Here is a 21,840-nt window from a genome sequence, read left to right on the forward strand (position 1 = left end):
CAGTGGTCCCGCTCCCAAGGGGGCGGGGTGTCACTCCCAAGGGAGCGGGTCTCCTGTGGGGAAGGCGGAGCTCGCGGCGGGTAGAGCAGGGGACCCGGTCTCTCGCGGGGGTGTGGCCACGGCTTGCCAAGACCCTGCTGCGGCGCGCTGGGCGGAACCTCCCGAGGAGAGGCCGCGGCTGGGAGCGCGGGGCGGGGCCTTCCGAGGAGAGGGCGAGGCTGGGAGCCTGGGGCAGGGCCTCCCGGGGAGTAGGGGCGCGGAGCGGCTCCTCCTGAGGAGCGGGCGCGGCTGGGAGCGCGGGGCGGGGCCTCATAAGGAGAAAGAGCGGTGGGTCCTGAGGGTACTGGAACCCTTGCGGAGGAAGCGCTGGTCTTCTGGAGCATGACCACCAGGGCGGGCCGGGCCTCGGGTTGGGGTGGTCCCTCAGGGGTGGGGTTGGGACCTCGAGGCGGGTTCTCTAGAGGTGGGAGCGGGGGTCCTAGGGTGGAGCGGCGTCTCCTGGGGAAAGGGCGCTGCTCGGAGCGCCGGGCGAGGGACTCACGTGGAGAAGGCATGGGCCCTACGGCGGGGCGTGGCGGGGCCGGGCCTCAGGAGGAGCGGGTGCAGATGCTAGGGAGGGGCGGGGCCTCTGGGATGGGGCTGTGTCTCCCCAGGAGTGGGCGCGGCTCGGAGCGTGGGACTCCAGAGGAGAGAGCTAGGCTAGGGGTCTCCGGGGCGGGGCGGGGCGGGGCGGGACCAACAGCGCATACTTAAGCGGCCCGGGCGGGTACCGGCGTCCCGACATGGCTCTGAGGCGCGTCCTACCCGCGCTGCACCCCTACATTCCCCGCTTCGCCTCGCTGTCCGCGGCGCCGGCCGTCCGCTAGCAGCCTGCCGCCGGCCCAGGGGCCGTGCCGGGACGTGGGTCGGCCAAGGCAGTGCGGCCACCGGTGCCCGCCGTGGACTTCGGCAACGCGCAGGAGGCGTACCGCAGCCGGCGAACCTGGGAGCTGGCGCGCAGCCTGCTGGTGCTGCGCTTGTGCGCCTGGCCCGCGCTGTTGGCGCGGCACGAGCTGGTGCGCGGGGTGCAGGCGGGGGCATGGGGCTTCTGCCCGTCCCAGGAGCCTTTACGGAGCTTCCTGGCGTGAAAGGGGTGCCTCCCAAGCATCTCCTGGAGCGAGGGAAGCCAGGAAGGGAGACGTTTCCTGCAGTTCCTTTCGGACCTCGCAAATTTTCCTACTTGTCGATGTCTACCAACTAAAAACAATGGTCATTTTAATATTTACTATATATACCACTTGTGGAAATACAAAGTTATCACTTGGAATTTAAAATGGAGTATTCTTCATGTTGCCACAAGAGAAGCCTGGTGTAGGGTTCATAGCCTGGGACCCCAGGGTTCAATCCCCGGGACCCAGCCGCTTCCCAGACACGGCGACTCTGAGCACACTGTTGGGGAAAAATGGGAAGCCCCTCAAACGCCCAGCTTTGAACTCACCCATGGTAACTTTAAAAAGTGTGAGGGTGGCCGGGCGCGGTGGCTCAAGCCTGTAATCCCAGCACTTTGGGAGGCCGAGACGGGCGGATCACGAGGTCAGAGATGGAGACCATCCTGGCTAACACGGTGAAACCCCGTCTCTACTAAAAATACAAGAAAATTAGCCGGGCGAGGTGGCGGGCGCCTGTAGTCCCAGCTACTCGGGAGGCTGAGGCAGGAGAATGGCGTGAACCCGGGGAGGCGGAGCTTGCAGTGAGCCGAGATCGCGCCACTGCACTCCAGCCTGGGGCACAGAGCAAGACTCCGTCTCAAAAAAAAAAAAAAAAAAAAAAGTGTGAGGGCTTTTGGTGGGGGTGGGGGTGGGGGCAACAAGCAGAACGCTGTTGTAGCCGCATCGGCCTAGGGGTATTAGAGATGAGGGTTATCTCCAGGTGACCCTGGGAAGAGTTTGCAAAGTTCCGTTTGTTGGCGCCGGTGGTGGGGAGGGGGGCGGGGTGTGATCTGGTGGTGTCGATGTCTCAGATGAGACTGGGAGGTCGGGGGCTGCACTCCTGGCCTCACCAGGAGGCGGGGGGAGGGGGGGAGGCCGGGGTCGGTGGGAGATGAGAAGCACCGAGCCGTACTTGAGCTTAGGTGAGGCCTCGGCGGGTGCGAGGTAAGGGCAGAGGTCCACGAAATCAGTGTCAGATGCTGTTGGCCCAAATCTCATGGGGAGCGCCATGGTCAGCCTAGGACCAGTGGTGGCAGGGGTGCGGAGGATGGTGGAGGAAGAAGGAGCTGAAATGGACAGACAGTGGCCTCTGAGAGGCCGTTGCTGTGCTTGTGTGCATAAGGATGCCATAAGGTCAAGCCGTGGCCGTGGAGAGCCCAGGCCAAGGGGACAGGAAGGTGAGAAGGGACATCCCAGGTAGAGGAACTGGCAGGGGGAGGGACGGGATGTGGAGGCCTTGGGGAGTGCCTACATCTAAGGGGCATCCAGAAAGAGCAGCCAGTGCTGGTGGTGCTGCAGTAGGAGGAGGAGGCAGCAAGGCAGGAATGCCAGGGGAGGCAGTGGCCAGCCATGGGCAAGGACGGGCATCCTAGGTGGCAGCTGAGTGGGACAGGGGCTAGCCATGCAGAAGCCATGCCCACCTTGTGGCTGGGATGGAGAGGGGACTAGGAAGGCACCAGGTCAGGTTTCTTTTTTCTGTTTCCTTTCTTTCTTATTTTTTTTGAGATGGAATCTCATTCTGTCACCAGGCTGGAGTGCAGTGCTTTGATCTCTGCTCACTGTGACCTCCACCTCCCTGGTTCAAGCGATTCTCCTGCCTCAGCCTCCCGAGTAGCTGGAATTACAGGCATGTACCACCACACCCAGCTAATTTTTGTATTTTTAGTAGAGACGCAGTTTCATCATGTTAGCCAGTATCGTCTCAATCTCCTGACCTTGTGATCTGCCTACCTTGGCCTCCCAAAGTGCTGGGATTACAGGTGTGAGCCACTGTGCCCAGGGAGCTGGTGCCGCATCTTCTGCCTGGGAATCCCTCCCTGACACAGCCTCTGGGGGCCAGAGATGGGGGAAGCAGGGCTCGAGGGCTAGAGAAGCCAGAGGTCACCAAAGCCCAATGTCGTTCAGTGTTAGAAACACCTGACCCTGCACAGCCGCATGCTGGCCCCAGCAGCCCTCCGTCAGGGGCAGCAGGTCCCAGGCCTGTTTATGTTTTTGTTTGTTTGTTTGTTTCAAATGAGACTGGGTCTTGCTCTGTTGCCCACGCTAGAGTGCAGTGGTGTGATCATAGCTCACTGCAGCCTAGACCTCCTGAGCGCAAGCCATCCTCCCACCTCAGCCTCTGAGTAACTGGGTCTACAGGTGCACACCACCACACCAGGCCAAGTTTTTTTGTTTTGTTTTGTTTTGTTAATTTTTGTAAAGGGGAGTTCTCACGGTTGGGCATGGTGGCTCATGCCTGTAATTCCAGCACACTGGGAGGCTGAGGCTGGTGGATTGCCTGAGCTCAGGAGTTCGAGACCAGCTCGGGCAACACGGTGAAACCCTGTCTCCACTAAAATACCAAACATTAGCCAGCCATGGCAGCAGGTGCCTTTAATCCCAGGTATTTGGGAGGCTGAGAGAGGACAATTGCTTGAACTTGGGAGGTGGAGGTTGCAGTGAGCCAGGATCATGCCACTGCACTCCAGCCTGGGTGACAGAGTGAGACTCTATCTCAAAAAAAAAAAAAAAAAAAAAAGAAAAAGAAAAAAGATGAGGTCTCACTATGTTGCCCTGGTTGGCCTGGAACTCCTGGGCTCAAGTGATCCCCCCATCTTGGCCTCCCAAAGTGCTGGGATTACAGGCGCACACTACCACACCCAGCTACTTTTCATATTTTTTCATATTTTGAGACCAGCCATGTTGCCCAGGCTAGTCTCAAACTCCTGGGCTCAAGTGAACCTTCTACTTGGGCCTCCCAAAGTGCTGGGATTACAGGTGCATACCACTGCACCTGGCCCTGCCGAGCAGTGCTTGGAAGCCGCCTCCCGACTGGGGCTGGGGGTCAGAGTGGCCAGCTGAATGCTGGGCCACCAGGGTGAGGGGCGTCTTCTCACCCATTGCCTGTTCTCCCGGGGCAGATGGAAGGGGAAGGCCCTGCATTGGGGTGACATTAAACAAGATGAGATGGTAAGATCTGCTTTCACTTTAAAGGAACATTTCTGGTTGCTGCTTGGAAACAAGTGTCAGGGGAAGAATGCTGCAAGAGGGTCGGCCTGGAGGACCGGGTGGGACTGCGGGCTGGCTGTGTGGGGGCAGGAACATCAGAGGTGCCTGAGAGACCCTGGCTCTGGGGCAGAGGCCTGAGCAAGGGGGCCTTGCTGGGGTGTCTCTGCCTTAGCCATGCTTGGTGTTTCTGGGTCCTGTGACCCACGGGTGAGCAGCCTATGGTGCTGGTGGCACAGGGGAGGAAACCGAGGCAGGGAGCCTGTGGGGGCTGCTCGGCAGGGGACAGGCAGCCCCTGTGCCCACTGCTGTCCTGCACCTGCATGGCAAACACAGACCCCGCCCTTCCATCTCTACAGGACCTCCAGAGCGCCATGTGCGGGGACTTCATGGGTGGGGTGGGGTGGGGTCAGCAGCCTGCTGTGGGCTGGCCAGGCGTGGACACCAGGCTGGAAGTGGCGGCGCTGCAGGTGGGGCAGCCCTCCCCTTCCCCACTCCCGGGGCTTGTGAGGGGGTGGGCACTGTGGGGGCGCACAGGGGGCATGGTGGGCAGTGGTCTGAGGTGGTTTGGGGAACTCATCCAGGGCATGTGGTTCACTCTGCAGCTGCTGGGGTTGGCCTTGTGGGGAGGAGGAGGTCAGAGGGACGCTGAACAGAGTGGGGAGATGCTGGTGGGAGGGCTGGGGACCAGCCCTGCAGGGCATGGGCGAGCATCAGCAGCAGGGTGGGAATAGACCTGTCTATGCAGTAGAAACAAACCAGAAATGGATCCCGTTCTCGCTAATGATGTAATAAAGCCAGAAACAGCACCAGAGGCCAATGGGTGGGGGAAGGATAAAATGTGAATGAATGGGGCTGATCCAGGCCTTCTCACTTCTCAAGGAAAGTGTTGCAAAGATGGGCATCGCATCCAAGGCTGAGATTGAGGACTGGTTCACGGCGGAGACCCTGGGAGTGTCTGGGTGAGAACAGCCCCCAGGCTGAGAGGACACAAGCATCAGCCATGGTTCTAGCCAAGCCCCAGCGGCGTCTCCCAGTCCTGGCTGCCCTGCCTGAGAGGGTGGGCCTTGGGATGACAGTGCTGAAGGACCTGCTTTTCACACAGCAGGACTTGATGGCCTCAGGTCTCTGAGGCCCCCATAGAGGGCTCATTATAGAATTATCTGGGTCCAGAGCAAAGGTGGCACTCTCAGCCCCCCTGGAGCCCACGCTGGCAGGTGAAGGATCAGAGCCCCACGCCCCATCCTTGGGGTCAGGGGCTGGGACCGAGGTCACCAGGAGCCCCCAGTTGAAGTGGGGAGGTGACTGGGGTGGTGCAGTAGTGAGCCATCCCCTCACATACTGTCAGCCTTGCCCACTGTGTCCTCCCTGGCCCCTGGAGCTGTGTCCACCTCCTGCCTGGCTGCCTATGCTCGGCCCCTCCACAAGCCCAAAACAGCCCTAGGGTACTCAGTGTTTTCAGAGCCGCCTAGATACAGGACTGTTTGTGTTTTGGTTTTAAATTATTTTAATTAATTTATGTTTATAGAGACCAGGTCTCACCATGTTGCCCAGGCTGGTTTCAAACTCCTGGGCTCAAGTGACCTGCCCACCGTAGCCTCCCAAAGTGCTGGGATTACAAGTTTGAGCCACTGCACGCCACTGGTTTTAAATTTTTAAACAGAGAACAGTATTTACATTTTCTCTGTCTTTTTTTTTTTTTTTTCCCGAGACAGAGTCTCACTCTGTCGCCCAGGCTGGAGTGCAGTGGCACGATCTCTGCTCACTGCAAGCTCTGCCTCCTGGGTTCACTCCATTCTCCTGCCTCAGCCTTCTCTGTCTTTTAAAACTGCACACCGAGGTGGGTTTTGTGGTGGTTGGTGAACGGACAGGTTTGGGCCTGGATCCCCCACCCGACCCCAGCACCCACAGGTGGGGTCGCCCCCTCTGCTGATGCGCCTCCTCCCTCAGCACCGTGGACCTGCTGGACTGGGGCAGCATCATCGACAGCAGGACCAAGCTCTCCAAGCACCTGGTGGTCCCCAACGCTCAGGTAACGCCTCCGCTCCTCGGTGAGGCCCTGCTCAGCAGGGCGCTGGGCTGAGAAGGGAGTTCAGCCTGCCACGCGTGTCTCTGGTTGCCCACCCTGGGAACTTAACATGACCAAGATCATTGCACACTATGGCCCCACAGACCCCCTATGGTCCAGGGGGAAGGAGACAAACCCACTAGTGCCCACAGAGTGCTTGGTGGGACAGAGACCCACGCAGAGCCTTAAGACACCACAAGGAGAGGGGGTCTGGGCCTTCCCCCAGTCATCTGTCTTGTGCATCAGGTCACCCCAAACTTCAGAGGCCTGAAACGCAGCAGTCACTCTGCTTCTCCCTCATGGTTCTGGGGTTGACAGGGCTCAGCCGGGCAGTCCTCCCTTGGGGTCTCCTGGGTAGCTGTACTCACAGAGTGGTGGGCTGGGACCTGGTGGAGGCGCCCGCTCCCATGTCTGGAAGTTGGTGCTGGCTGTGGCTTGGGCTTTATCCCAACACGGCAGCTGGGCTCTAAGGGCCAGTGTCCCCTGAGACGTGAGAGCCAGGCAGAAGCTGGGTGACCTTTTCCTGCCAGTGTCCCCTGAGACGTGAGAGCCAGGCAGAAGCTGGGTGACCTTTTCCTGCCTCACCTCAAAAGTCACACGGTATCTTTTCTGCCGAGTTCTCTTTGTTAGAAGCATGTCACCAGGCCAGCCTGTACACAGCGGGGAGAGGAATGAGAGTCATCTGCCTGTGGGAGGGGGGCCCAGGACCTGGCAGAATGCTTGAAACCACAACCTAAGCTGGGATTCGAAGAAAGAACAGAAGCACCTTCAGAAAATATCCTGCAGAGGCAGCTTTCCATGACACATCCAGCCCCAGTCCACTAAGGGCCCAGCCTCACACTTAGAGACCTCGACCCAGAGGCTCGGGGCGCCGTGTGTACAGAGCGGCTGTGCACCAAGGCCACCAGCTGCTGGAGACTTTAGCATGGTGTAGCAAGGGCTAGAGCGGTACTGTGTGTGCTCAGTGAGGTGAGGCTGCTGGGGCAGCAAAGGGGTGAGCGGGAGGCCCTGCGGGATGGGTCCCCATGGCCTCTGAGCACTAGCTCCTTGAAGGCCTCATCCTGGAGGTTGCCCTGGTCCCTAGCCACGTGTCAGCATGTGCTGCACGACCGCCCTGTCAGCCTGTAGCCAGGGGTTCCTCCTCCTGGGTCCTCTCCCTGCTCCGGGCGGAGCCTTCTGTTTGACGATTGGGTGGTCAGTGTTCACTTCCTCAGTGTCACATGGGAGCTGCAGGGGGCCCTCCCACAACAGTGAGGCCTCGGTGGGAACTGGGGAGGCTGCTAGAGTACACACTTTGGGGTGCAGGCCTAGACTGAGCCTGGGGCCCACGGACATGGCCAATGAGCTCCCTCATGGTGCCACCAGGCCCACGTAGGGCAGTGCACTGGCTGCGTTGGAGGTTCCCAGGCGCTGTGTTGCTGTGTCCAGGTGGCCCTCCCGGCCCTGCATGGGCGGATCAGAGGGTTCCCGTGGGCTGGGAACACTGAGAAAGGTTTAGCCTGGGCCTCAGGGTGGCACTTTCCAGCCCTCGCTTGTGGCCTGACCATGTGCTGCACCCCCAGACAGGACAGCTGGAGCCCCTGCTGTCCCGGTTCACTGAGGAGGAGGAGCTACAGATGACGAGGATGCTACAGCGGATGGATGTCCTGGCCAAGGTGAGCTGCCCTGCTTGGACAGAGGGCTGGGGCCTTGGGGACCTGGGACTCGTGCAGAAGAGGGCACCTGCCTCACCTGAGCAACAGTTGCTCCCACTGCTCCTCCCTCTGCACCTCTCAGAAAGCCACAGAGGTGGGCGTGCGGCTGATGGTGGACGCCGAGCAGACCTACTTCCAGCCGGCCATCAGCCGCCTGACGCTGGAGATGCAGCGCAAGTTCAATGTGGAGAAGCCGCTCATCTTCAACACGTACCAGTGCTACCTCAAGGCAAGCTCCCCGCTCAGCCCCTCCCTGCCTGCCTTGGGGCTTGGAGACCCCACAGGCGGGGCTCCTCTCATCTGAGCTCCCTGGCATTTGCCTGGCTCTACACTCAGCACCCGCCAGGGAGCTCACGGGATGGAGGAGGGAGTGGGCCGTGCCCCCAAGGGATTGCTGGGGTCTTCTGCAGCACAGCTCACCCAGGGCGGGCCCCAGGGCCCAGGAAAGAGCCCCTTAGGTGGTGGCCACAGCCAGGCCTGCAGAGGAGGCCAAGGCCGGGGTGACTGGCTCAGAGTAGGAAGAAGGGCCCGCTGCCCGCAGCCTCTCCTGTGGTTCTCGGAACCCGCCGAGTGTCTAAGGAGCAGGAGGAAGACAGCGATCTCTATGAGGGTCCACTAGATGTGCCTGACGCCCCAAACGTGGAAGGCGCCACATGACCATTTCCTCCAGCGTGTTTTCAGTTCAACGCCCCTAAGAACCGGATGAAAGCTTTGGGCCCTCCCCGGAAAGACTCACCCAGGATGTCACATGTATTCAGGGAGCCCACCCTAGCCTGTGGGCCCCAAACTGCTCAGGGATGTTAACAGGTTCAGAGCTCTCAGGGGTGAGCCGGGTGCCCGGAGGACACAGGGTGGCATGGGGAGGGGTCCAGGCAGGAGCCTGCAGTACACATCCCGTCCCCCAGTCAGCCTGGGAGTCTAGGGCACATGATGGCTGCTGGTGCCTGGGCTGCTCCCACAGGGCTGTCCACGGGCCACACAGGAAGCTGCAGACATCCCCATTGCCATTGCTCCTTGGGGACAGATCCTCACCCACACCTGCTCCAGGTGCCCTGAGCTGTACCTCCCCAGGCAGCTGCTGCCCAGCCCTGGTGACTGCACCTGGGCCCAGGAAGGCCCCATCCTGCTGTCACTTGGGCTTGCCCAGGCTCCCTGCGACTTTTGGCCCTGGCCCCACAGGATGCCTATGACAATGTGACCCTGGGCATGGAGCTGGCTCGCTGTGAGTGCTGGTGTTTTGGGGCCAAGCTGGTGCGGGGCGCCTACCTGGCCCAGGAGCGAGCCCATGCGGCAGAGATCGGCTATGAGGACCCCATCAACCCCACGTACGAGGCCACCAACGCCATGTACCACAGGTGCGCAGCTCTCCCGCACCTCCATCTTCCCAGGGCAGGGTGCCAAGAAACCGGACCTGAGGGAGAGGCTTGGAGACTGACCCTGTCCCACCCTGCTGGGGCCAGAAGACCCCAGCAGGAGTGGCAGCCTCGTGTGTCCCCAGGTCAGAACTGGTATTTCCTCTGCTTTTGTGTCATGTGTTGCTTTTTCAAAAACATTAAGGTTATTCTTTTACAAATATAGAAAAGCCCATTGAACAAAGCAAAATAGGCCACAGTTCCCTGAGCCGGCTCCTGTAGACACTTAGATCCAGAGATGTGCACGAGCACCCGGCCCTCCCCACCCCGCAGGCTCAGCCTGTTTGCTTTTCAGTTCACACAGTGGGATCGCCCATCAGCTGTTCTGCACCTGCTTTTACTGCTCTAGTTTCCTGGTGATCTTTTCATGTAGCACAGGTTGGCCAACCATGAGCTTTTCCTCTTAGAGGCGTGTGTGCTGCAAATTCAGAGACCCCAGGTGTCTCCTGGTTGCCTGCAGCTCCCCTCCTGCAGCCGCCGTGCCCATCGTGCCGCAGCGCACACATCTCCGCCATTGTTGTTTGCGTTGTAGTGTGTTCTCTGCCCAATGTGCTTTTCATTTCTCATTCCATCTGGGTCCCCTTTTGTGGGCTTGCAGAGTGGCGCTGTTACCAGCCGGCATGGGGTGCCCGGGACTGTGTGTCCAGCATCTTTGATCTTACTGGTTTCAGTCTGGTTATTGTAACAGGGACTCGCTGGACACACCGTCACCCTCTATGGTACACACGGGCCATCAGGGGTTTTGTGTCTGAGGATGCAGCTGTCCTAGGTTCCTGGAACTGGAATTGCTGGGTCAGAGAGAATGTGCGCGTGGTCAAGCCTGCTGTGTCCTCGCTGCAGGAGCGTGGTACTGCTCGGGCTTCCTGGTGCACCGGGATGCCCACCCCCACTGTGCCCTATAGGGACCTGCTTCCCTTTTATTTCCTTGCAGGGCCGGGGGGCACTGTAGGATCCCTCCCCAGAAGCAAAGCTGTGTCTGTCATGAGGCTCATGGCCATGTTTGGGCTGGTCCCCAGTGTCACGGCATGTTCGATGCAGGGACGCTGCACCCCAGCTGGTTCTGCATGAATTGTCTGGTCCCAGACATCGCTCACTTCTTCTTGGTTGCTGGTCTTTCTTTTTCATGAGGTGCTGGGAGGGGCAGATGCTGCTCCTGTTCCTCCTGATCCTGTGGGATCCTGTGGACACCCTTGGAAAGAGCCAGCTCACTGGATGGCCCTGGGCCTGCCCTCGGCCTCCTCTCTGTGCAGCTGGTAATGAGAGGCGCAGGCGACCACAGGCTGGAACTGGGCACACGTGGCACTCTCCACAGGTGCCTGGACTACGTGCTGGAGGAGCTGAAGCACAACGCCAAGGCCAAGGTGATGGTGGCCTCCCACAACGAGGACACAGTGCGCTTCACGCTGCGCAGGTAGGTGCGCCCCACCCTGCACCGACACCCCACCCGAGCCGTTGGCTCCTCTGGTTGGGGAGAGGTGGCAGCAGCGCAGAGCTCAGGGTGGGCAGAGCAACCTGCTGGGTGCAGGCGGGCAGTTGTGGGGAAAGGTTGGTGAAATGAGCTGGAGGGCAGCTTCAGTGCCTGCAGGCCCGGGCCTGCTGGCATTCTGGACATTGGACTGTGAGCACAAAGGCTCTTTGCAGTTACGTTGGTTTTTAAAATTAACATTTTTTTTTTTTTTTTTTTAAGATAGAATCTCGCTCTGTCACCTTGGCTGGAGTGCAGTGGCATGGTCTCGGCTCACTGCAACCTCCACCTCCCAAGTTCAAGCAATTCCTCATGCCTCAGCCTCCCAAGTGGCTGGGATTACAGGTGTGCACCACCATGCCTGGCTAATTTTTTGTATTTTTAGCAGAGACAGGGTTTCACCATGTTGACCAGACTTGTCTCAAACTCTTGGCCTCAAGTGATTCTCCCTTCTTGGCCTCTCAAAGTGCTGCAATTACAGGCATGAGCCACTATAACCAGTCTTTTAAAAATTAACATCTGACTTATTAAACTTCACAATTAAAAACCTAAGTTTCATTAGGGGATTCGGAGGGCTCCTGAAAGGTACAGATGCAGTGCTGGAGCCCAGTCCCTCAGGAGGCCTCCACAGCGCCGCCTCATTTATAAGCAGTTCCCTTAACATTTTTACTACATCTGGAATGTAACGGTCTGTTTTCCCTTTAAACATGTGTCCCATGGAGCACAACTTTGGTAGAATTCTAACAAGTCAAAGGCAGCAGTTAGGTGAAGTCAGTTCTTGGATATTCCAGTACTGTCACCCCGGTTTTATCTCATGCCTTAGCCCAAGCTATGCACACAATGGGGTCCTAGGTTCCCCCTCCCCTCCCAGATTCCGCCTTCCCAGGGATGGGACCCCTAGAACCCTCGGGGGCCTGGGCAGTGGCCTCGCTGGCTCTCACCTTCCTAGGAGCTGAGCAGAGGTTCCACTCCACAGCAGGGCAGGGTGTTCCAGATCCAAGGCTTGTGGCACAAGGGGGCTCCCCAAGGAGCTGTGAAGCCACAGGGCCAGGCTTGGGGCCAGGGCTGCAGCCAACAGGACACATCCTGGAGCTGCTCGGGGAGCTGACTCACGGCTCTGAAATCATTCACTTATGTCCACATTCAGCCTTTGTTCACGATGCTGCTGCTTTTTCATGGCCTGAAATCGCAGCACACCCGCTTTTGTGCCCTGACCCTCTGCTAATTGTCATAGATGGGACAGACTCACTGTCTCCACACGCACAGGCCTGGCGGCCAGCAGGAGCCAGCACTCGGGAGCTGGTGGGTCCTCTCAGCTTGTAATCAGGACTCCCAGCCTCTGGGTGGACTCTCAATGCTGGTGAGCTCACAGCCTGACTAGACACATCACCATCCAACTCCAAAAGGACAGCCTGCCCTCAGCAGGGCTTCCTCTCTCCAGCTTCCCCCCAGCACCTGTCTGTCCCCACTGTCTTGCTGTGGCAGTGGCTTCCCCACTGGACACAGCTTCCCCCTCCCCTGAGTGGCAGTCGGGCTCTCTCCTCATGGCCCCAAGGGCCGTGTGCCAGGTTCCCCCAATACCATGCTCACAACCCTGCCTGAGGCTGGACCCCTGCAGGCTTCAGCTCTGTGCCCCTGCTGTGGGTGGCTGGGGAGCTCTGGGGAGCTGGGGTCCCCTACCCTGAGTGCTTCTAGACTATGGCAGCTGCTCTGTCCTATGCCGGGCCCAGACTGCCACACCACCCACCCTCAAACAACCCGCATTGGCTTTGGCTGAGGAACCAACCAGCCCCAAACTTAGAGGCTGAAACAGTGGCATGTTCTGGAGGCCTGGGCGGGCTGGCTCAGCTGATGCTTCTGCCGCTGGCCGTGCCTGTGTCCCTCCTGCATCTGTGATCTGGGGCCGGTGGGGCCTAGTGAGTTCATTCATGGCTGGGGCAGTAAAGGAGGCTGTACCCAGGTCCAGTGTCTCACAGGCCAGCCCAGGCTTGGGCATGTGGTGGGCTCAGGCTTCCAGAAGGCCTGGAGAGGGCAAGCCTCTGCTTGTGTCACCTTTGGTACCTCCCTGTTGGCCAAAATGCCTCATGAGGCCAAGCCCAGATGCCAGGCGGAGTGAGTTGCTGCCCGGCGCTGGGGGTAGCTGCAGTCACATGGCAGAGGCCATGCACACCACAGGGGAGGGGGCAGCCAGCAGTGGCAGCCCGGCTCTTGGGTTCTTGTCCTGGGGTTGAGGGAGACACACGATGGAGACCAGGGCAATGTGGCAGAGACGGGTGCCTGCTTTAGACTGGGTGGTCCCGACACTGGAGCCCAGCCCAGGGATGGAGGGAAAGGGCCTCTGGCTGATGGGTACTCTGGGAGCCAGGGCTGGGGCGGGGAGAGAACAGGGGAGGTGAGGCCCTCGGGGAGGGAGTGGGAAGCACAGCACAGGCCCCGCCAGTCACCCAGGTGATGTGTGAGGAGCGGGCGGAACTCAGCCCAGGGTGGGGGCCCCAGTGCTGTGCAGACCGGCTAAGTCAGGATACCTGGATATAGGAAGCTGGAAATGAAACGTGAGAACTGTCACTGCATGGATATTTCAAACCCTGAGAATCTTTGTAAGACCCTGTCAGGGGTGGTGTGAAGACAGGACAGAGTTGAGGGCCCCACCCCAATATCTGAGCAGTGCTAACAGATATATAATGCAAGCCACATCTGTAAAATTTTTTAGTAGCTACATTAAAAAAGATAAAATGAATTTCAAGAATACATTTTAATTAACCCAAAATATACAAAATATTACTTCAAATCGTATTCCAGCTGCTTTTAGAAAAGCAACGCGTCATTGAGTATTATGTTTCTACAAAGTCTCCTAAATCCCGTGTGTATGTGACATGTGCAGCACATCTCGGTTCAGGGCAGCCGCCTTCCGAGGACTCGGGGGCTGGTGGCAGCTGTGTGGGACAGAGCAGCTGTGGGGATGGGGCAGAGGAGCAGCCCACAGAGGGCAAGGGCAGGGCCGGAGACCAGTCATACCGCAGAACCCTGGAGGGGCTTGAGGAAGGGATGGCAGGAGAGCCGAGGAGCTTCCCTGCCCTGTGGGGCAGGCTGCTGGGTGGGTCAGGGCCCCAGGAAGGGCTGCACCTCCAGGAAGGGAGGTAGAGGAGAGGTGGCAGAGGGGAGGGTGGGGAAAGCAGGAGGAGGATCTTGTTGGCTAAGGGCTGAGGCCTCCCCAGGGAGAAGAGTAGGGCAGCCCAGCAGAGTCCTGCTGAGAAGAGACCTCACTGGGGCAGGGCCAGGCAGAGCCCATACCCCAGCCCCACCTTGCAGGGGATGAAGTCTGAAGAGTGTAGATGGGGGATCTGGGGTAGTAGGATGGGCTCAGAGCTGGGACAAGAGCCCTGTACCCCTGCACCGGGGACAGTGTCCTGGAACTGGCCCTCAGCTCCTGGCTCCACTTGCATAGGATGGAGGAGCTGTGCCTGCATCCCGCTGACCACCAGGTGTACTTTGGACAGCTGCTAGGCATGTGTGACCAGATCAGCTTCCCGCTGGGTGAGTGGGGCCCTCCCTGGTGTGATGGGGTGCGGTTCTGGGCCTGCACCTCATGGCGTATCTGCCCCCATGCAGGCCAGGCCGGCTACAAGTACGTGCCCTACGGCCCCGTGATGGAGGTGCTGCCCTACTTGTCCCACCGCGCCCTGGAGAACAGCAGCCTCATGAAGGGCACTCGGCAGCTGCTGTGGCTGAAGCTTTTGCGGTGGCTCCGAACTGGCAGCCTCTTTCATTGCCGCACCTAGCACCCGCCAGCCCACCCTCGGCCTCCAGGCCCCACCCCGGGCCATCGCCACAGCTGCAGCCAACCCCATCCTCACACAGAGTCACCTTTTTTTCTCAGCATTTGCAGAGCTGCTGGAGGTGGGGTCAGGTGCCTCCCAGCCCTGCCCAGGGTCTGGGCACTCAGGTGTGGGCCAAACCTGCTACCTGCCTGGGATAGCTGCAGGGAACGGTTGGGAACTCTCCCCGGATGTGTGGGCCCAAGGCCCCACCTCTGTGACCCCCATGTCCTTGGGCCTAGAGGATTGTCCGCCTTCTGCCAGGGCCAGCCCACACAGCCCGAGCCCCTCGGGGAGCAGAGGCCGGGCTGGGGAGGCCCTGCCTGGTCAATAAACCACTGTTCCTGCAGCTGACAGCCCCTGCCCTCACACAGGGTCAGCTCTGGGCAGCAAAGAGGGAGTGGCTCAGACAGGGTCAGAGAAGTCTCACCCCAGACTCTGGCTTCCAGCATCATCTGTTCCTGGAGGCCAGGCCCTGCGCAGACCTGGACACCCCCAACCCTGACTCCACAAGGACCCAGCAGGGCCCATGGGCCCAGGCCAGCATGGAGGGGACTCATGCAGATGCAGAGGCCAAGCTCTCTACGTGGGTCTGGCACGCCTTCCCCCAGGGCTCCTCCTCGGGCCATTCCTGCCACCCAGAGTCCTCTACCCGTGACCTGCATCAGGTGCCTCCTAGTGGTTCCCACAGGACACTGACCAGGCTGCGGCAGGCGCACACCTGCACCCCGGGTCTTCTCCCACGCTCTCCAGCCCCCAGCCCCACAAAGCAGGCTGGATGTGGTCCTCATGCCCTGGGGCTTGGATGGGGGCCCCGTGCAGATGGCAGTGACAGCATCCTGGGACCAGGGCTGGGGCAGGAAAGGCTGGAGGGTCCCAGTCTCCGTACAGGGGGAGGGGTGGTGGGCTGGGCACACAGCCCAGGAAGGGGCCCCCAGGCAGAGGCCTCTGCTGCAGCAGAGGCGGGGGCCCTACTGGGGCCCTGGTTATGGCAGAACCTGCAGCTGTCACACAAGCCACACTGAGGCATCTTTATTTCTCTGGGTCACACAGAGCTTGGGCCTCGGAGCCTCTTCTGCATGGGGGCTGCAGCTGCCAAGGGAGCGGCTGAGACCAGAACAAGCACTCGGGTGGCCCGCGGTGCAGGCTGGGATGTGCCCCGTGGAGTGAGAAGGTGTGAGAACCCCCGGCCTCACTCTCTGCCGGGCCCTGAAGCAGACAGCGGCAGGCTGGGCCGGCCTTCCTTTTATGAGACCAACCTAGCGTTTGGCAGCAAGTCCCAGACGCAGGGGGACAGGCAGCCGGGTTCACCCGGCCTCTCCTCAGCAGGGGACCCCTGTGGGCAGCTGGGAAGGCAGTGGCCAAAGGTCAGAAGATGAACTCTGCCCAGACTTCTGCTGCCTGTGGCTATGGTGGGACAGGGCTGCCTTCCTGGTCATACTGGGCAGCAGGTGGCTGCCAAGGACCTCCCAGTCCCAGGGCTGCCTTCCCTGCCCGGCAGCCCCTCTGCTGCAGCTTCCGGATGAGTTCCAGCAGGTTCATCTGCAGCATCAGCTCCTGGGATACAGAGGGGCACCGTGAAGGCCAGAGTGACCCCCGGGCCCCTTTCACCCCGGCCCAAGGGTGCCAGGCAGTGAGCCCACAGGGCGGCCATCCTGTGAAGCCTGGTCATGGCCTGCCAGGACAGGGTAGAATCTGAGCCTCTGCCCCCAGCAGGGCCACTCGGAATGGCATGTGGGAGGGGAGCAGAAGAGGGCCCTGTGGGGCACAGCAGGCCTGGGGAGGGTGGGCAGTGCCCCGTGGCTGGCTGGCTCACCCTCCTGTAGGGAATGGGCCTGGCCTCCGTGCTGGGAATGGCAGAGAAATCCTTTCCAGAGTCTCAATCCTTCCACTTCACCCCCTATACCCTGAGCTTGGCTCCCCAGGGACCAGCGGTGAAACCCCAGATGGAATGGGGTCTGTGGGGCCCAGGGGCACTCGGGCTAGGGCGGAGCAGGCCCAGGCACTGACCTGTGGGTTGGTGGTCACATAGAAGCCAGCCACCCCCGCCTTCTCCAGTGTGCTCTGCTGGTCAGCCACCTTCCGGTCCAGCTCCAGGACGATCTTCCGGTCCATCGCCCGCTGCTCCTCACGGATCCGGTGTTCCACCGCCTGCCATGAGGGGTGGGGCGGGAGGGGGAGGGCAGCTCAAACACATGCTCCTGCTGCCGTCCCCAGCAGCACCAGCTCTGACACCACCGATGCATCCTCACCACACCCAGGCCTCTCCTCGGCCATGCGAACTCCTGAAGGGGGCCCTAAGGGGCTTCCACAAATGCCCTAACTTGGGGCTGCCTTGGGACCACACACACATCTCCGCAGGCACACCCTGCCCCATGGCTTGTTGGTTACATGCCAGTCTCTGGTTGTCCCTGTGCTCCCTGGGAGAAGGATGGGCCGCTTCCTGGCTGGCCCCATCACCCCACCATTGCCCTTGTACCCCCTCAAGGCCACCTGCTCTGCGGAGGCCCCAACCCACGAGGAGCACCAGTGAGCTCCAGGGGAGCACTGGTAGGCCCTCACCCTCCACCCAGCCCCAGCACACCTGGCACCCTCAGGGAAGAGCCACCTGGTAGGACTCACTAGGCCTCCAGTGGCCCACTCAGGCCCAGAGTAGCCACCCACACCTGAGCCCCAACACCCCTCCAGTCAGCAGAGCCAGATGGTGCCCACAGGACAGCTAGGCCGGCCACCCTGCCTGTGTTCTCAGTACCTCTAGTTCTCGCTGCTGAGCTGCCTGAAGCACAGGCAGGTTGTGGGGCCGGCAGGCCTGCTGGGCTTCCTGGTGCTTCTGCCGCAGCGCCTGCCTGAGCACTGGGAGGGATGAGAGCCGGTCAGCAGGCGGTGGGACTTGGCAGCAGCCCTCACCCATGGGCACCTGCCTTGCCAGCCCAGCAGAGCAGCCAGGCCAAAGGCGTATCTGCAGTAGGGACGCCAGCCTCCTCCATCTTCCTACCCTACTGTCACCCAGGGCCGGGCCCTCCAATGGCAAGTCTCCAGGGGACTCCAGAAGGTGCGGGGGACTGAAAGAGGGTGGGGTGGGGAAGACTGGCCGGGTGGGGCCAAAGCTGCAGCCGCAGACCCAGGGCAGCTGGAGGAGGCGGGTGGGAGGGAGGCTGCAGTCTGAGGGCTTCAGGGCCCCCATGGCCACAGGCCACTGGACATCTACTCAAGTGTCGGAGACCACCTCAGACAAAGGCATGGGAAAGGAGCAGGAGGAGCGGGGTCGCTGAGCCTGAGTGTGGGGCCTCTGCCTACCAGGGGTGTGCTCGGCCCCTCCACCCTTCAGGGTGGGCAGCCCCCTCCCCCATCTGCAGTTCCCAGCTCTGGCACAGCGCCAGACGGAGAAGGGTGGGCAGACCTGGGAGGCCCAAGTTTGGGATGAGCTTGGGGCACCATAAGCCTGTGCGGCTTTGAGGAGCTCACCCTCGGCCACCAAGTAAAGCTCCACGGTCCCTGCTGAACTGTGCACAAACACAGATGTATGCAAACTGTCTAGTCTGAGGGGAATGTACAGAGGAAGCGATCATGGGACATAAACTACCATGAAACAGAACATGCAGCACCCCGCAGCTGGCGCCACTGCAGTAAGTGCCAAATGGCTACAGCTCCCCAGGAAGGAGGGGTCCCTGGCCACAAGAAATGTGAAACCCAACACTCTGTTCCTGGGAAGAGCCCTGATGTTGCAGCTCTTCTCTGGTGGCAAGTTTCCAGGGAACTCCAGGGTCCCTGAGGCTCCCCTGCAGGTAGCTGGCTCCCTCTGTGCCTGCAGCCTTCCCCGATCTCCTGTTTCTTGGCATTCTGTACACACCTCAATGATGGCATTTATCACATGAAATATGTTTCAAACCAAGAGCTCCCTCGAGACATCTCCATAACACAGGGAAGCAGGGAAATGTCATCTCCTTCACTCTACTGATCAAACATTGCTACAAGTGCCAGGCCCACTACCAGATTCCACTAGGTAGGCAACCAAAAGGCAAGAAGAGAGCCACGCCGGCTGCCTGGGCAGAAGGGGCCTGGCCTTAGACATGCCCAGGGAACACAAAGGAGGTAGGAGCAGCCACTCACCCCTGCCAAATCAGAAAGGAGAAGCAGAACGTCAACGCAGGCATGCCTGCTGCTGGTGGAACCAGGGCCTGGCCCAAACAGCAATGGGCCCAGGGAGTTATTGAAACTCCCCATCCCACTAGAAGGGACCAGGGCCCTGTGGAAAAATGGCCGATTCCAGGACTGAGACAGGGAGAAAACAAAAGATGAGCCTGAACACGCTCTGGAACCAGAAAGCAAGGAAGTGCTCACGGAATGATGGGGAGGCATCTAAAGGAGCCTGGAGCGCCCCCACTGGCCACACATGGCACAGTCTGAGCATCAAGGACTGAGCCATGCACTTGGGATTAAACTGTATGCCTCTTACAGCTCAATAAAAAATTTTAAAAAGACAGTCGCCCAGACATTTAGGGGAAGAAGTAATGCCAAATCTACACAAACTCTTCTGGAAAACAGAAGAGGAGAGAACACTTCCAAACTCATCCTATACGGCTGGCAAAAACCCTGATACCCAAACCAGATGATATTACATGAAAACTATAGACCACAGTTTGTCATGAACATACACCAAAAAATTCTTAAGATTTTAGCAAATCAAATCCAGCGTACATAAAGAGGATACTACAGCATGACCAAGTAGGATGGAATTCAAGTAACTGTAATTCACTGTAGTCATAGAAAATGATTCACCATGTGATTATCTCAAGAGCTGCCAAACGGGTCTACCAAAATCCGACATCCATTTTTGATAGAAACACGAATCCTGGAGCAGATGGACAGCGCCTGCCTTCTGGGGAAGGGCGCCTTGCACCACTAGGAGGAATTTTTGCCACATTAAACCTGCTTCTAATCAGGCTTCTACCAGCAGTCCAGTGTACAGGAAACCCAGAGAGTGGAGAAGCAGGTTAAATGCACGAGGAAGCAACCTGATAGATCCACAGCAGGGCATTTGCCCTGGACTCTACACAAAGTCAATGCCACGATAAATGCTGGGGACTGTTCCAGAAGCAAAGAGACCAAAGTAGCCAATTGTAGTATATGAACTTGGACTGGATCCTTACTTATAAATCAACAATTTGCCACAAGTTAGGTAGCATGATGTGGCCGTGCACTGAAAGTCAGGAGACACCCAGAACAGTTAATTTCTCAGGGGGCTACCCTCGGCAGCTGTGTAGGAGACCACTCTTGTTCTAGAGAACTTGCTCCCAATCCGAGGCCAAGGTTGACCCCACCCCCCGGTTGTCTGGAGGCATTCTTGGTTTTCCGGACTAGGGACGGTACCCCTGCCACCCTGCAATGCGCAAGACAGCATCTCACCATAGACTTACCCAGTCACAAATGTCAACATTGCTGGGTTGAAAATCCTGGTCTCCAGGAACGCTGAAGACTCTAGGTGAACCGCTATGCTGTTACATGCACGCATTTTGGGATATCAAGCACTAGAGCAGAACGTTCACTACTGAACTTTCAGCGGCGAGCACAAGCGCACGCAGTAGACTATCTTTTCAGCTTTTCTAAGTGTTTCAACTTTTAAAAGAAGTTTGGGAAAAATAAAATAGCGAAGGTTGAAATCTGATGGTGCAGGGGGACCTGGCCTATATAATTCGCAGGAAAGGACTCCCAAGCCCACCAAGCATGCGGCTCAAGTGGGAAGCTCTTCGGGTTTGGGAGGGCGCCACAGGAGACAGTGCTTAGGAATTTGATGTGCAACTGGAATGAGGCCCTGCGAGGTCTGAGAGGGAACTGACCCTGAAAGGCGCTCGCTGCACAGCTGTCAACAGACCTCCAACTACTGAGGGGCAACGCAATCAGTGCCACCACCAGAGTCTGCCTGTAGGCCAACCAGGCACCGAGGCCTAGGGCCGTCCGGTCTGGAAGGGGCTGGGGCACAGGGAAGCCCGAGCAAGGAGTTTCTGCTAACAAGTGGGGGCTGCAGCAACTGAAAACAAAACTGGTTGGACCCACTGGTCACTAAAAAGGCGCTGTCTCAGTCTCCGCGCCCTTGATTTTGTTAATCTTAGGGACCTTTTTCGAACACTCCCAAGGAAGGAGCCGATCTGCACAGATACCAAGAGCTGCCGGGAGGCGCAGACCCCGAGGAGGAGGCACCTCGTCCCGCTGCCCCCGCGCACCTCGGTGCTCGTTCTGCAGGCGCAGGCGCTGGTTGTACAGGCTCTTTTCAGTGAGGTGCTGGATCTCCAGTAGCCCCTGCACGATTTCGAACACGGTGCCGTCGAGAAGCGCCAGGGCCAGGTCGCTGAGCGTGGTGTAGGACAGGCGCTGCTGGAAGGAGCTGCGGGGTAGGGGGGCGCGGTGAGCCCTGGAGGGACCCGACACCGCCTCGGCAGGCCGCCGCCCGCCCGCCCGCGTACCTGGGCAACTCCTTCACCAGGCTCTGCAGCGCGGACAGCAACTGGTAGTGTCGCTCTTGCTGCCGGGCACCGTCCGCCACCTCCTCCAAGGCACCCGCGTATAGCTCCATCGCGCGGACGCCCGGTAGCCGCCGGCGGCAGCAACGAGCTTCCCCAACTTCACGTCATCCCGAGCGCGGCGCGTCCCGCCCCTTTTACGACAGTCCCGCGAGCGGAGCGTCCCGCCCCCTTTTACGACAGTCCCGAGCGCGACGCGACCGGCCACCTGTCCTGGCCCGCGCCCCGCCGCCTGCTCATTCAGAGGGAGGCGCGCCTTGCCCCTCTGCGGAGACTCCGAGGAGGGTTTCGCTCAGCCCAGGCTTGCACCTGCCTGCTCCCTGCGCCACCTTAGAGGCGAGACTCCGCCACCTGGATATCGCAGGGCCATGGAGAATCCCACCGGCCCTTGCTGTGTCAGTGCGGGCTGAGGTCCCGGCTCCGCGCCGGCGAGCCTGCAAGGTGGACTGTCCCGGTCACCCGCCTTCCCCCAGAGGGAGGGCGCTCGGGCCAGAGCCTACAGAACCTGGGTCTAAGGCATCATCTGCGGCCGAGCAGTGGCGCTGGGGTCTGTCTGCGTCCTCCCCGCCCCCCGGGGTGAGACAGACGGGACCACCCTAGAGCCTCTGGGGCAGGACAGTCGGAGCCAGAGTCCCCATCTGGGCCTGCATGGTCGCCCGGGGCTGCCCGGTCCCCAGCCCGTAACCCAGACTGCGC

General features: G+C 59.8%; 2 protein-coding genes across 2 annotated transcripts; one reads left to right on the forward strand and one right to left on the reverse strand.

Moving 5' to 3' along the window:
* Positions 1-782: 782 nt before the first annotated feature.
* LOC139358392 (proline dehydrogenase 1, mitochondrial-like) lies at positions 783-14,645 on the forward strand. Its single transcript, XM_071078924.1, is given in 10 exon segments — positions 783-1,123; positions 4,088-4,136; positions 4,532-4,642; positions 5,055-5,134; positions 6,123-6,204; positions 7,803-7,895; positions 8,017-8,163; positions 9,114-9,289; positions 10,659-10,757; positions 14,257-14,645. Coding segments are annotated over 10 exon segments (1,512 nt in total). The 3' UTR covers positions 14,591-14,645.
* A 998-nt stretch (positions 14,646-15,643) lies between these two features.
* LOC105480700 (DiGeorge syndrome critical region gene 6 like) lies at positions 15,644-21,271 on the reverse strand. The gene is made up of 5 exons (XM_011739808.3): positions 21,088-21,271; positions 20,848-21,008; positions 17,379-17,479; positions 16,637-16,777; positions 15,644-16,183 (listed from the first exon to the last, which is right to left on the reverse strand). Exons 1-5 carry the CDS (start codon positions 21,195-21,197, stop codon positions 16,034-16,036), a joined length of 663 nt encoding a protein of 220 aa, XP_011738110.2. The 5' UTR covers positions 21,198-21,271; the 3' UTR covers positions 15,644-16,033.
* Between the last annotated feature and the right edge of the window lie 569 nt (positions 21,272-21,840).

Source organism: Macaca nemestrina, chromosome 15 (genome assembly GCF_043159975.1).
Source record: "Macaca nemestrina isolate mMacNem1 chromosome 15, mMacNem.hap1, whole genome shotgun sequence".
Lineage (NCBI taxonomy): Eukaryota > Metazoa > Chordata > Mammalia > Primates > Cercopithecidae > Macaca > Macaca nemestrina.

Coding starts and splice junctions, on each gene's coding strand:
- LOC105480700 (XM_011739808.3), bottom strand. CDS start 21,197: ATGGAGCTATACGCGGGTGCCTTGGAGGAGGTGGCGGACGGTGCCCGG. Junction 17,480..20,847: donor CCTGCAGAACGAGCACCGAG/GTGCGCGGGGGC, acceptor CATCCCTCCCAG/TGCTCAGGCAGGCGCTGCGG. Junction 16,778..17,378: donor CTCAGCAGCGAGAACTAGAG/GTACTGAGAACA, acceptor CCCTCATGGCAG/GCGGTGGAACACCGGATCCG.